General features: G+C 32.4%; 1 protein-coding gene across 6 annotated transcripts in view; it reads left to right on the plus strand.

Moving 5' to 3' along the window:
- DACH1 (dachshund family transcription factor 1) overlaps window positions 1–13,691 on the plus strand; it is a 386,987-nt gene extending 373,296 nt beyond the window's left edge. For all 6 annotated transcript variants that reach the window (XM_035320813.1, XM_035320794.1, XM_035320804.1 and 3 more), the window contains one exon: window positions 12,041–13,691. Coding sequence is in view for 4 of the 6 variants with exons in the window: in XM_035320794.1 (XP_035176685.1) it covers window positions 12,041–12,078 (38 nt within the window). In the remaining 2 variants the exon portion in view is untranslated. The remainder of the gene's footprint in view (window positions 1–12,040) is intronic.
- The last annotated feature ends 827 nt before the right edge of the window (window positions 13,692–14,518 follow it).

The following is a 14,518-nucleotide window of genomic DNA, read 5'->3' on the forward strand; positions in this document are numbered from 1 at the left end:
AGGAAAGGAAAGGAAAGGAAAGGAAAGGAAAGGAAAGGAAAGGAAAGAAGGGGGAGAAGGACAGAGAGGGGGAATGGGAGGGGGAGGGGATGGGGAAAGGAGAGGGGAGAGATAGAGGGGAAGGGGGAGGGGAAGACAAGATGAGAAGAGATGAGAGAATAGAGGAAGGGAAGGGAAGGGAAGGGAAGGGAAGGGAAGGGGAAAGGGGAAAGGGGAAAGGGGAAAGGGGAAAGGGGAAAGGGGAAAGGGGAAAGAAATCCTTGCCTATAAAAACTGTGTAAATTTATATGAGGCAAGGATCTGACAATGTAATTTTATAGTGGCCAAAGGTCTTAATTTTCATAATTTCTCTTTGACAGTAGGATGAAAACAAAAAAACATAAACAAAATACATACACAAAAAAAGTCCTTCAGAAATAGGAATTATTTATATTATTATATTTTAAGATAAAATCTTAATATGTCTGTAATGTTCATACAAATGTGTAAGTAGAAAACAGGAAAACAAATATTTTTTTTTTAATCCTTAAAATGATGTTTTCCCGCAGTGATTGTATTTATATTGATATAATTAAGAATGATAACATCAAACAATTTAGGCTTTGTAAAATTCAAACATTCAGCTTTCCAATGGATTTGGTATGGAACTTGACTTGTTTTTATTAGTATGTCAAGTTATATATATCTCAAATATCCTTCCAGTGAAGTGCCAGCTGGCTTGTAAAGAGGAAAGATTATTCTACAGGGTAGATCACTAGCTTTAAAAAAGAAATCTCTAGTATTTTAACCCTTCTGAGGATTTACATTGATCATTGTAAGGTTCCACAACACCTGAAGGGCATCCTGGGAGACAGCAACATATGTAATGATAATGTGATGTCATTTTGTTTTTCCTGGTTGAGAAAGAGAAAATGTGTGTAAGTAATGTTGAAAGAAAAAAAAAAAAAAAAAAAAAAAAGTCCTGTTATACTCTTGTCAGCCTTATTTATTTATTTGTTTGTTTATTTTAAGTGATGCAGTCTCTAATAGCTTAGAAAAAGCTGCAATAACATAATAGTGTGTTTTGTCACGGACGTTAGAAAGGATGGAATGCAAAATGTTATAGCTAGGCTTAGAAACAAACTGTTATGAAGTCAGGACAAAGAAATTTACAGTGCTGGTTTCAGAGCATGGAATTAGAATAAAGATTGTTAAAAATATATAATACTATGTTAGATAACTCAAATTTTGACTTGTTTATTTAGTCTGTTTGTTGATTCTGCAAATTTTGCCTATAACAAACTGTTCATGCAACCCTTGCATTAAACAACATGTATTTTTCATGATATTGTTTCATACTGCAATATGCTGGCTACAAGTCCTTTCAAGTAATCAAGCAATACTGAATACACACATAAAATAAAAAGCAGCAATAATTTACTCTAATTTTTAACTTTACACTCTGACTCAAAGATATGTACTCCTAGGTATTGAAGAGAGTACAGTATGTTGGCACATTGATGAATTGAAAATAAAAATATTGTGGTTGGATCAGACTCCTTGGCTTCACAGGAAATGGTGGAAGCATCATAAAAGTGGTATAACTGACTAGAGGATCAGTTCCATTTTCATCCTTATCATCAAATTTGTTATGACAATCACAGTGTCTATCACAGCAGTAACTATGCCATCATAAGCAATCTGGTTCCAGGTGCTAAAATACTGAAATGCTAAAATACTAATAAAACTTGCAAAAATCAGTTCTCTTCCAGTTCCAAATGGCAATAGTTCCAAAGTTTGATCTTAAATTCAGAGTACAAAAACACAGTAATTTTAGGAATTAAAAGTAAGGTTTCCCCGTAGGTTTTCCATATTATTGCAAAACCTATGACTCTTAGATTTTCCAGCTAAAATTAAATATACGACCAAGTCTATTTTAGTAAACCAGAATTTCAGTATATATGTTCAGGATATTTTCAGTTCTTACCTCACTTCCTGCTAAAATGGTGTAAGATTAGGGATTGGACTAAGTGGGCTTTAAAATCTGCAGTTGAAATCAATCATCTCACAAATATTATCTTAAAGACCATTTTAATACCTCTCATCTTGGAAAGTTACGTCAGAATCAAGTTCTTGCTAGTTCTAGACTTGTTTTGTGTCTCTCTACTATTTAATATATTTACAAAGAATTATTAGTTTGTTTGTTTTTCCTTCCTATGATAAGCATATAAATGAGTTTTATTTACATGTTATGGATTCTCTTCCTTGAATCAAACTGGAAGCCTGTTCTGAAATTATTCTTGTTTGAATTCACCCTGAGCATGTGTAATCAGCATACTAAACCACTGTTCCAGGAGAGGTACTGCAAAGTGCCTTGTACAGCACCATTAATAAGTTGCTAATGAAAATAGATAGTATAAGTGCAAAACTAAGAAGGGGTGCATCCAGGACACAGTGTGTCATGACATAGTTTTTTGTTTGTTTGTTTGTTTGTTTGTCTGTTTTTCCTGAAGAATTTATTGGCAAAGAAAGAGTTGTGCCAAATTCAAACCACCTGGCCTTCAGGCTAATTGTGTTTTGTTTGTTTGTTTGTTTGTTTATTTGTTTTCTGGGAGAGAAGAATAGTAATTTTGAAGTACCTATTTGAAATTAAGCTACCACTGAGAGGGAGTAGGAAAGGTTGTCTTGTGACCACTGTTCTTAAATACATATGTGAAGACATGTCAAAGACAGAAGATTACAGTGAGTTAGGGGAACTAGTGTGAATTATGAATTGAAAAAATATATATATATGTCTGAGCCAGCATTAGTACTTATCAGAGAAACAGAGTTCTTGTATAGTTTAAAATGCTAGTATTTTCCTTCCCTTACAGGAGTAAAAGCATTTTGCTTAAGTATTTCTTGATAGCTGACTACTAGGTTAAATGCCATATACATCTTCCAGCTTGAAGCCTTCATCATACCTGAAGGTTTTTTTTTTTTTTTTTTTTTTTTTTTTTTTTTTTAGTTTTGAAGCTGTGTTGCTAATGCTATGCCCCAGGAACATCATTAGGATCTATTTATGTTTCTATTCAATAGTAGGGATTATGTGTGAGTTCAGTTCACTGCTCATTTCTTAGGGCATGATTTCTGATTTGTTTTCTGTCACCTTGACTCCTGTTCTAGAGCTGACTGCTTGGTTCCATTGTCTGCCATAAGCTTGCTTTCATACAAAATACCTATAAGCAGCAAGCCTATGTTGCATATCTTTTGACATCCCCCAGATCTTTAATAGATTTTCCATAGGATTGCCACTGTACAATCTATATATTTTACAACTTCATTCCTTCCTGGTCTACATGTAAACCATTTCTTCATGGTTTACATTGGGCCTTTATTCTGTTTTAGCATACAGATGAGTACATGGGTGGTTGGGTATTAAAGAAAAATGTAGTGTTCATGTGATATTGATATTAGAATAGGTTTCCACACATAATGTAATTGATATTTGTAGGGTAATATAAGTAGTAAAGCTAAAAGATCTCTTTAAATGGCCTCTATTTTCCATTGAAATGTGGAATAAATTTTGCAGCATTTGAAATGACATCTCAGAAACTGGAATTAAATACAATCTGGATCATACAGTTGTATTACTTGTGGGTTTTAATTCTAATCTGAAAATGACAAAACATTAGCCTACCTTTTAGTTATTAAGGTATTACATCAAATGAAATTTACTCGTTTATAAAAGTAACTTGTAGGTAATAGTAATATACATTTATGATTCTGTGAATCAGAAGAGATATGCTGCATATGAGTATTAGGTAAGATGTTAGGTAAGGTATTAAATAAGCCTTTTCTTGTGTTTTATCAAGTAGTCAGGGGTAAAGCTCTAGAAAAGATAATACTATCTTGCCTTCATCAGATTTGAGAAGAAAAGTGGAAAGAAATCACACTAAAAAACAATTCAAAATTTCTGTTTCCATCAAGATTTTACAACAACAGCAACAACAACAACAAAAAAGGTATCAGTCAGAAACTACATTACATTATTTTGATCTCAACTCTTTCTCAATTTTATGTTATCAAATTCAAGTTTTCTTGTTAATTGGCTTGCTAAAAAAAATATGTGAAGACAGATTTTTATCTTTTGGAAAATATGATGGCATGTAAAGCACACTTTTATATAGAATTTAAAACTGTTTAATGCAGGACAGATTGATCAGCATAAGCATTATCCACTTTATGATACAAACAGCATTGAGCACAGTGAGCTCACATGATGATCACATTAAGTTATGACTAGATCCTTTAATAACTTTTCCATATGATTATTCCATTGAAGGTGTTCTGTTTTGTTTTATTTAAAAAAAAAAAAAAAAAAAAGAAATTACCACAATACAATGCCACACACAAAAAACAACCAAACAACCGAACAACCAAGAACCCCCAAAATAGAAGTGACCACAATATGTAGGTTTAGTGATTCTAAGTAATCAGTTCTGTCGTCTTTTTCTGGATGTACTTTTGTTTTGTTTATATAAATAGGAGAAAAAAGGTACCTAAGTTCATAAGGCAATAATAAGAGACAGTGTGATTTTTCAAAATCTGTTTCTTTTAAAGATTTTCTATATGATCTTTAAATAATAGAAAATGACATATACAGGTAGTCCATCGCTTTATCAGTTTACTAGAGACCAGATTTATGACCTTTGCTTGCTCCTGCAGTATTCAGTGATGTAATGAAAACATATATTCATGATTAAAACAAATGATAAACTTTCTGAAAGAAGAACCCAATAGTTCAATAGTTAAAATAACTTGGAAAAAAAAAAAAAAAAAAAAAAAGTGTTTAGACTCTCTCTTTTTTATACCTCCATGTTTTATTTATTTTTATTTTTTAATTTATTTTTTAATCTGGAAATGCAGACACAGAATTAAAATATCCAAAGTATAAATTATTATTTTAAAAAGAAAGGCATGAACATCTCCACCTCCTTAATATTTGCACTGAGTATTAACACAAATATATTTGTACATGAATGTTAAATAGAGAAATGAAAGACGTATGATTAATAACAATATGTAAATTTGAAACTAATTTATTGGTGTTATACAAAGGCAAACTAGGATAGTGTTTGGCCGAATAAGTTTACATACTTCCTATCTGCATGAGTTTATTGAACATGCAGTGAGAAACACCCATTTTTTGCATAAAGACTGAATAAGAACTTTTTTTTTTTTTTTTTTTTCCCAAATAACTGCTCAACTGCTCAAATTTCAAAGCCTCAACATTTGGTCCAGCCCACCTATAGCTATCTTGTTCTACTTGGAAAGAGGGCAGTGGATTCAACCATGTTCTGCAATATGTGATCAAACAGTAACAATATCAGGACAGTATAGATCTCTCTGTCCTTTCTTTTTATTGTTGAGTCATGAAGCTTCAGTGTCCTGATTAATCTTGGGTACCAGGAGAGGTCTTTTCCCCTTGCAACATAGTGTTTTGCATTTTATAAGGAAAAATGCAGAACGTTCTGTTCAGTTGATTTCCTGACTACATTTACAGAAGCAGGAGTTTATATTCTATGTCATACTCTGCAAACTTTGAAAAGAAATCAATCTCATCATAAATGGTTTTCTCATGATTTAAAATGTATATTCCCATTTTTATCTTCCTGCTTTGGTGGGAAATACATCCTCTTTTGTCTTTATTTTAAATAAAATATATGAAAAGTACACAAAAACAGATTTTATCCTTGATTAGCTGCTTCAAGTTTTTCAAAGAAGGGTTACAATTTGACTTAGATCCCTTCCATCTGTCACAATATGCTTGCTTTTATTTTGACTTCCCATTCCTGTCTTATCAAATATCACATGAATCATTACCATTTGTTTGCCATCCCTTTCTTTTGTTTTGTTTCTCTTCCTCCAAATGATTAAAACATCAGGTTGAATGAAAGGTTAGAAGTACACTGTGATTCACATTTGCCCCATCTTATTAAAACAAATAAACCAACCAGTTATATAATTTAAATGTGCCTGAGCTATGACTTGCAGATGCTTTTATCAGCTCTAGGCTGAAGAGGTTGTGTGCATTCAGGCATGCACGTACAACTGTTCTTTGAAATGGACAAACCTCATTAGATTACAGGTGCCTGGAAATAACTTCTGAGAAAATAGCTGCCATTTTTGATAAAGCAACTTCCTAACAGGAAACACCATTTATTATGTTCTTTAGCACAGGTGAACAGCTTTTCTTTTATTTAGATAAAAGTATCCCCCTTTTATGTCACAAATATTTTGTTTCTTTTAATCTATTGAATTGAGGGTGGATCATGATATTTTTCACTCTTACATTATAGTTATAAAATGATCAGGAAGAGAGCTGTAATGATTCTTAAGTTACAAAATATGTTTCATTAGCTTACAATAAATTATTTCATTTACTTACCATCCCATCTTTTCTTGTAGAGAGAGTCAGAAAGTTCATAATTACATCAGCTTGCTAGAACTGGTGTTAGCAGTTTTTTGAATGGCTATAGGCTGTGGCAGTGGTGAGCATATATAGAATTTCTGTACAAAGTTTCTTTTTTCTTTAGTGAGCACTTGGGCTAGTCTGGGAAATTTTGTGTTGCAATGTGTGGTTTTAAAAGAGATATCTAAGTTCACATCAGCTCAGTTACCAGCAGCGGCGATAGACTTCCAACATGATTTTTTTCTACCATTTTAATTTTTTTGTGTGTTAATGTAGTCCTTTGAGATTTCAGCTATAACAGTGTTGTACCTTGCTAAGGACAATAAAACATACAGAAAATATCACCACACACAAGGAAGAGAAAGGTTAAAGGAAGACACAGAAGAACAGGGAGGTGAACAGGGAAGTCACAGATAATTTCTGAGTCAGAGCTGTAAATATAGATCCTGTTCTTTCTTTCAGTTGTATTCTTATGCTCTTCACTTTGAAAACATAAATAGATAAGTAGGTCTACCATTTAAATATTCTTAAGACCTTTCTTGAGTGAAGATCACTTCAATCAATGACATATTTGACAAGATTATGTTAATAGTAATTAGGAACTCCAGTGACAAAAACCGGGTCCAGTTTTTTGTAAAGGTTCCTGGATTGTGGGTTGGCATTTACTGTTCTATGACTCACAAATTACAATCATAAAAAATAACACCAGTAATAATTAATCAACCAAAAAAAAATCCAAACCTTGACATCTTACCTTTCCAAAGTTTCCACTGAGATTCCTGATTTCCTTATTATTTTTCCTTCTCATATATATATATATATACTTTTTTTTTTTAAAAAAAAAAAAGGCAAAAAAATTCTGTGTTTTTTTTCTAGTTATCTGTCTGTGACATTCTGCCATAAATTCTATGATTTTTTCTTCTATTGCCTTTGTATTCCGGAGCTCCTCACTGTAGGAAACACCTTACCCAAGTACTATGGAGAGTATTCCTCAGTACTCTTTTCTGTGGTATCAACTGACTAAATTCATGTGTGACATCATACCTTTGATGTTGATTTGCAGATTTTCATAAACTAAAGACTTCAGTATTCTTTTATGATAGTCATGTTTATCACTGTTATTATTTTTATTTTTAAAGCAGCTCTCAGAATACAATCTAAAATATGATGTATTTGGATGGCAAACATCCCTGAAGTGACTTGCAGTGAATGACAGAAATACATGCATTATCATCTAATATATGATTTATTTAGTTTGCAACTAAAATCACAATTAACATTTCATTGTAGAATTTTATCATTTTACAAGGATGCATATTAATGAGAATAATATTTGGGAGGCTTTATATTTTTAACTCAAGAAAATGTTAGGCCCACAGATATACTATAAGCTGTCCATAGAACAGTAGTGTGAATCATCCCCGAGTTGACGTCTCTGTGGAAATGCATTTTAAGGCATATGATTTGTTTCAGCATTGCAAACTTTTATGCCACATCCATTTTTTTGTTGTTAGTTTGTTTTTGTAGCATTATAACTTATTAGACCTTATAACTACTCGTGCATGTTCATTCAAAAACCTCAAAGTGAGTTTTAATTACAAAGAGTTGATCTAAAAAATTCTCCCTCACTCTGGCTAGAATTTCTGTCATTTCAGTCCACAGCCCAAAACAAATGAGATTTAACAATAGCAGTGTTTTCACTTTTAGTTACAAGCATGAGCTTATGTGATCTTGCTGAACACTGCCATTTGCAAAAAAGCAATTAAAACAGATGACAAACTGCTAATCATGCACAATTCTATTTAGAAATTTAGCAGTATTTTCCCAATTTGTGCTTTTTCTTGAATTCCTATGAATGAAATTATATTTTATGTATTTATATTATGTGTTAAAGTTTATATTATGTGTTAATTCTGAGATAGTTTACTATGGATCAACAATTTTCAGCAAGCTAAAAGGATACTTAATTTAAATATTTTTAGAGAATACTCTGTGTGTGAGAGTTTGTGTAGTATATGTGTATGTTCATATATCTATGTTCATGTGAAAAATCCATATTTGTTTTGCCTAAAGTGTTTTTTATGCATATAGATGAATTCTGCATTTGCTAACAATAAAAAGTAATGTAACCTAGGCATATACCAAATAAAAGCAGATCTGCAGGCAGGAAGCAGAGGTATGATCATGATTTGGGATTTAGGATTAATAGTTATGTCATGACTTGTAGATTTTGCTTGTGATTTTAGCCCTGAAACCATGCAGGGCTATCAGTGGTAATGCTCCACTCGTATTCAGATAGGAACACTGGTTACACATAGAGGCAAAGTGATTTAGGTGGCTTTGAAAACAACATTGAGAAGTTCCAGTAATTTAGGAGAACCTTTGGACAGTGAGAACTGAGATGGAAACAGTGAGGAAGAAGGGAATAGGGTCTGGAAAAGGAAAAGGGACAGCAATCAGATAGAGTTATAGTACTTGGCCACCACATGGTGCAAAGTTATAATTCGTCTTCAAAGCTGGGAGTTGCCTCTTTTTCCTACCATAATTTGAAGTCATCTTATTTCTGGAAGTACAGTGCTGTTTACATGGTATACATTCGTCATGAGTGGCTACATGAAATTCTCAGCTACAGACAGGAGCATACTAGAAGAAAAGTATAAAGAAATTATTTTTGTTTCTTCTTTGCCCAAACTTATGATTATTTTGAAAGGGTGGTAGGCTGTTCCATTTGGTGACTTTTTCCGTGTTGGCACAATACGTGCCACCTTTTATAAAGAAAAGGATATTAATTTGATGCCTCATTTTTCCTGTGACTAATCTTGAGAAAATAAAGGAATTAATTTACAACTATTATCATATTTCAAACTCTTACTAAGTATGACTTAGTCATGGAAGTGTTTATCTACATCATAACATGACAGCATTGATTTTAAAATTGTCATGTCAAATTCTTCCTGCATTTTCCTATATGCTAAGGAAATTAGTCAAACAAGTTAATAGATAATATTTCATAAGAAGCCTAGCAATGATATTAGATCAGCTGCTGAGTTCCTATATAACATTTTAAGTCTATTATGAATACAGATGATGCCCTTTTAATAGTCTATCATATGGGTAGTAAAACAGGAAGATTTATGTTAATTGTATGTATCCATCGTAAATGTTAGTAAATTGTATAAGCTAGTATCGTCCTACTTTGTAAGAGGGATGCTTTGTAGAGCTGATCATTTCCATTACTGTTCATTGTCTGTAGATACAGAATACTGGTTCTGATAGAATCTTCCATTAATAATGAAAAATCTCCTATTGACTGCCTATCTCCTATCACTGCCAGATAGGGTTCTTAAACAGTGTAAAATATATCAGGCTTTTAAAAATGTACTGCTGTTCTCTCCATATTGTTGATCTTTTGTTGGCTTCTACAAGGATTCATCTTCCTACAGCTGTAATTTGAATTCAGAATGTTTAAATAAATATTTCATTTACAAAGGTATGTGGAGACCTAATATAGTAAAATAAAATACAAGTTACTGACTGTAGGTTATCTTAATGTTTAGTTGTGGGAATTATGCACAGCACTCATTAGAAAGTCAGCATTTGAGATCGCCAAAGTGCTGGTATGCGTACAGAGTAATTCTTGTACAGAGGTATCCAGACAGCTTTAGTGCTGTAAATGTCTACTGTGTTTATTCAAAATGTGTAGGAGAATTATGTGTGACTATAGCCCTTAGTAGCTCTGGCTTGCTGCAGCACTTGCTGCAGGTTTTCTTTGAGATGGTTTACCAGGCCTTCAGCTTCACCAAGTTCCCTTTCAAAGCTTTGTTCTCTCCTGAATTCCCGTAAGCATTTTAGTAGCTCTCTACATGCATCAAAGAAGAATAAAAAATTCTTTAAGACCTTACTCATTTTTGTTTTAATCCCTTTTCAGTACACAAAGACTATAAAGAGCACAGAGAATGTGGAAACGGTTCTGCGTGGAAGCACTCCCAAGTGGTGGGAATCATACACTCTGCTAAAAAGAGCTTGGAATATTAAAAAAATAAAAAAATAAGGAAGAGGGGTAGCAAAATGTAAAACCAGAGGGACACTAGATAAGAATCACTGTACCAGTGGCAGAGATTCTTTTTTTTTTTTTTTTTTTTTTTTTTTTCCTGTGCAGCTTTGATAGAAACCAGACAATAAAAAATGAAAAGGGTTGTGAAGAAGGGGTGTATTTATTCAGCTATATGTGATGTACATTTCTCTAATTTCTAGTTAAACTTTTATTTCTCTCAGCAATTATAGGAAGCCTGTGGAAGTGAAGCTGCACATTTCAATAATAGCTAACCGTTTGAAAAAAAATCAGTAATCTTATATAGATTCTTAGCACACAACTCTTTTCCTGTGTATTAAGATCTCATTCAAAATTTTTCAAAATTTAAAAACTGATTTGGTGTAAGAGGTTAAACTAAGAAAACCAAAACAGATAAAAGAATCTCTGAAATTTTATAAATATATGCTGACCTAATTCACTTGGTCCAAAAGAAGGGGTTCATGCAACCTTCAGGAGTTGACTTACTACTTGTACATTCAGATGGATTACACTCTGAAATATAAGTAGCATTTCATAGTTGTACACCATGCAGAATTAATTAATCTGTTTTACAATGTGCTTTACTCACAAGAGAGAAACAATTTATATATTGCAGTACAGCAAAAGAAGCATGTATCAAGCATGTATCATGTCTGTTTCCTGTTTTTTTTTTTGTTTGTTTGTTTGTTTGTTTTAATCTTTGTATTACTATGAGCATAAGAGGTTTATGTTCTCAGAGAAGAAAGATTTCATTTATATTTGTAAATTAGGCGAAAATATGTTATGCCTCTTCAAGTTTATATATGTCAACAGTTACTATGTGGGTGAGCTTGCTGTTTCTCATATTCCCTCGCCATCACACATATCTCACTTAAATATATGCTCCTCACTTGGGTGGAAAAGAATGGTGAGAAAGACATGCTTACATCTTTAACATAGTAATTGTTCAGTTAATCTCATTTATGGGGGAAGGAGGCTATACTTCACTGATATGGATTAAATATTGTATACTGGGTTCTATATAAATAGCTACAAATGTGCACAATGGTTACATTACATGGTATATTTAACAACATAGCTAAATCAGAAAGTATGAGCTATGCCTTTAGTGATGGGAGTACTAACAATTGCATGCAAGAGTATTTTTGCTCTGCAACCATGAAGGAAATAATTGCTGTTCAGCATTATTCAGTTAAGTTTGCATATCAGTAAAAACATATGCACAGGGGCTCCACCTACGTTCCTAGTGCCCTCACACTGATATGTGTACAGCATATATTAAAGCTTTAGGAGGTGCTACAGTATTCACAACTTGAAAAGTGTGTATAATTTTTAATGGTATTAATTTGACCACCGTCACATGAAATGCCAATGATGATGTTCAATCTTTTTAGTTTTTTAATATTAAAACACAAATTATGGTAGGTGGCAATTTACAGAATTATGTTGTTTTAAATCTTGTGTTTTTTCTCCCTTATTTTTGATTCATTGCAGATATAATTATATAAAGGAAATGTTTGTTTTTCATATTCTAGATGGAAGACTTTATTTGAAAACTACTGTCATGTATTGAATTTTTCCTGCTGAAGATACCTGTGCTATGGTAAAGAACTTTGCAGTAAGACATTCACCCATAAGGAGTTCTGTGGAAACAAAGTGTTTTCAAGGCGACTTCCTCAACTTTATTCATCAATGTCCTTCAAAAATGTAAGGAATTCTTCAAGAGTGTCCTCTCTTGGTTGTCTCCTGTGGCTCAACCTGGAGATCTAGAGAATGTTTGTAAATGTACGGTAGCATTCTTCTTACAGTAAAAATCTTCATCTGTGCACCAGACTATTGTACCAAAATTACAGGCAGGTCAGAACAAGGCTGAGTATTCCCTCTTTCAAGGAACGCAAATTCTGTCCTCCTCTGATGATTCTATATTTGAGCACATCAAATTATCCTTCCAGCGGTGTCGAAGTACACTTATGGACTATTATATCATATTGAAACCAGCATGACAACTCAGAAATGAACTTGGAGAGGGCATAAGAAGATTCTTATTAAGAAAAAGAAAAAAAAAAAAAGGAAAAAAATGAAAAAAAAATATGAAAAAAAATGATACAATCAGTTTTCAAACTATGATCATGGGTTTTCTTCTAAAGACATTTTTTCCACATGCTTTCCAAGAGACCAACACATGTATGTTAGACTACATTAAGTAAAATGGAATTTTGTGTAAGTGAAAAGAAATGCTGAATGTAAAGAAACTGTTTTACTGTTCACAAAGTCTCTTTTCCTAAAATAATTAAAAAAATACAATAAAAAGAGTAATAATTTCTCATTGTAAACTGGCAGGGGTTTATGAAATAAAATACTTTGCTTCTTATTAAACTGTTGGTCACATGTACAGTATATAACACAAATCACACAAGGAAGGTATTATGTATGCAGTAGAAAACTAGCGTTTAGGAAATGAAAATTTTAGATAATATTGTTTTGTCACCCTGTTGGTCAGAAAGACAACTTTCTAGTTTTAACGCATGCAGGCATGTAAATATTTGTCCTGGAGTCACAGTATTACTGAATGAGATCTTAAGCATCTGGTAACAAGTCAGAATTCTGTATCAGCCACTTTTATTTGTATATTGAGCCCTGGTTAGTGCCCTGATTAGTGCACTTTTAAGAATGGACTGTGGCTGAGCAGCAAGTCAAAATGCCAGAAATATTTTTATATGTTAATGTCATATTACGTAAATGTTGCTAAAAAAAGAGAACCTAGCAAACACTTGATGTATCAGTCCAATTCCACGTAGAACTGAGTGATACAGTTGAAGTTTATTGTCCCTCCCACCTTGATGGGTGGTTATGTGTTATTTTCACTGTCGTTATGAAAGCTACAATATGTGTTTTCACCTTTGTGCTGATAACTGGAAGTAAACTGCAACACAATGCTTATTACATTACTAAAAATTATGTTCTTTGCTTTGCATACCTTTGGGTTACCCCTTTAAAGACTGATTTTGTGAATCAGTGCTATTTCTGTAAGTTTTATGATTATTCTTTCTTCATCTTTAATGTTTTATGCATATAAAATATTATTTATTACATGGAAACATATCAGAATCTTAAATGTCTGTGATGCCTAACTTAAAGCAAATATTTCTTTAAAAATGTTTCTGATTGGATATTAATATTATTTTGCCAAAAAAAAAAAAAATGTTTTGTAAACTAGCACTGAGCTTCTATAGTATAGTTTGTAGGTCTTCCTTGCAATATTGGTACACATTTATTTTGTATGGTTCATATTTACTTCACCATGATCCTTTTTTAACAATAGAAAAGATGTACATACAAATTCACATCTTTTTTTGTTTTGTTTTGTTTTGTTTTGTTTTAATATTGAGCAATATTTTTCATTAAATATTGTTATCTAATACTTTATAGTGACATTATTTTCTAACCATGATTTTTTCATACTTATCATAGTTGCTTGAGCACATGGGATTCTGTACTCCAGGTTTTTTCATATGCAGTCTTTAAAGGGTTAACAGCTGTAAAGTTAGAGCTTTTGAATCATTCATATCTGAAAGAGAATTAAAAGCCTACAACTGAAATATGTAGTAGCATTTACCATTGCTCTGATCCTTGCATAGAGTCACCTGTGAGTAGGTTTTAGTAGTTTTACAGTGTATACTTTCAAGACCTTCAGGAATGCCTCAGTGTTTGGCTTGGTACATAAATGGAAATACTAAGGATTATGGGGAAAACAATTTATAAGCTGGATGTCTAGAAAGAATCTTGCTAAAAACTGTAAATATTACAGACCATGAGATATTAACGTAAGTTGAATTTTTTGCCCCTCTTTAGTTATACAGATTTTGGGTTGGCATTTTGTTTTTTATTTGGATTTTATTATTATTATTATTATTATTTTTTGCATAGATTATGAAGAAAAGTTGTGCTCATGTTATTGTTTATATGCTTTTGTAATCTTAAAGATATTAATGTCTAGTTGTTCTATATTATAA

Source organism: Oxyura jamaicensis, chromosome 1 (assembly GCF_011077185.1).
Source record: "Oxyura jamaicensis isolate SHBP4307 breed ruddy duck chromosome 1, BPBGC_Ojam_1.0, whole genome shotgun sequence".
In the NCBI taxonomy this organism is placed as follows: Eukaryota; Metazoa; Chordata; class Aves; order Anseriformes; family Anatidae; genus Oxyura; species Oxyura jamaicensis.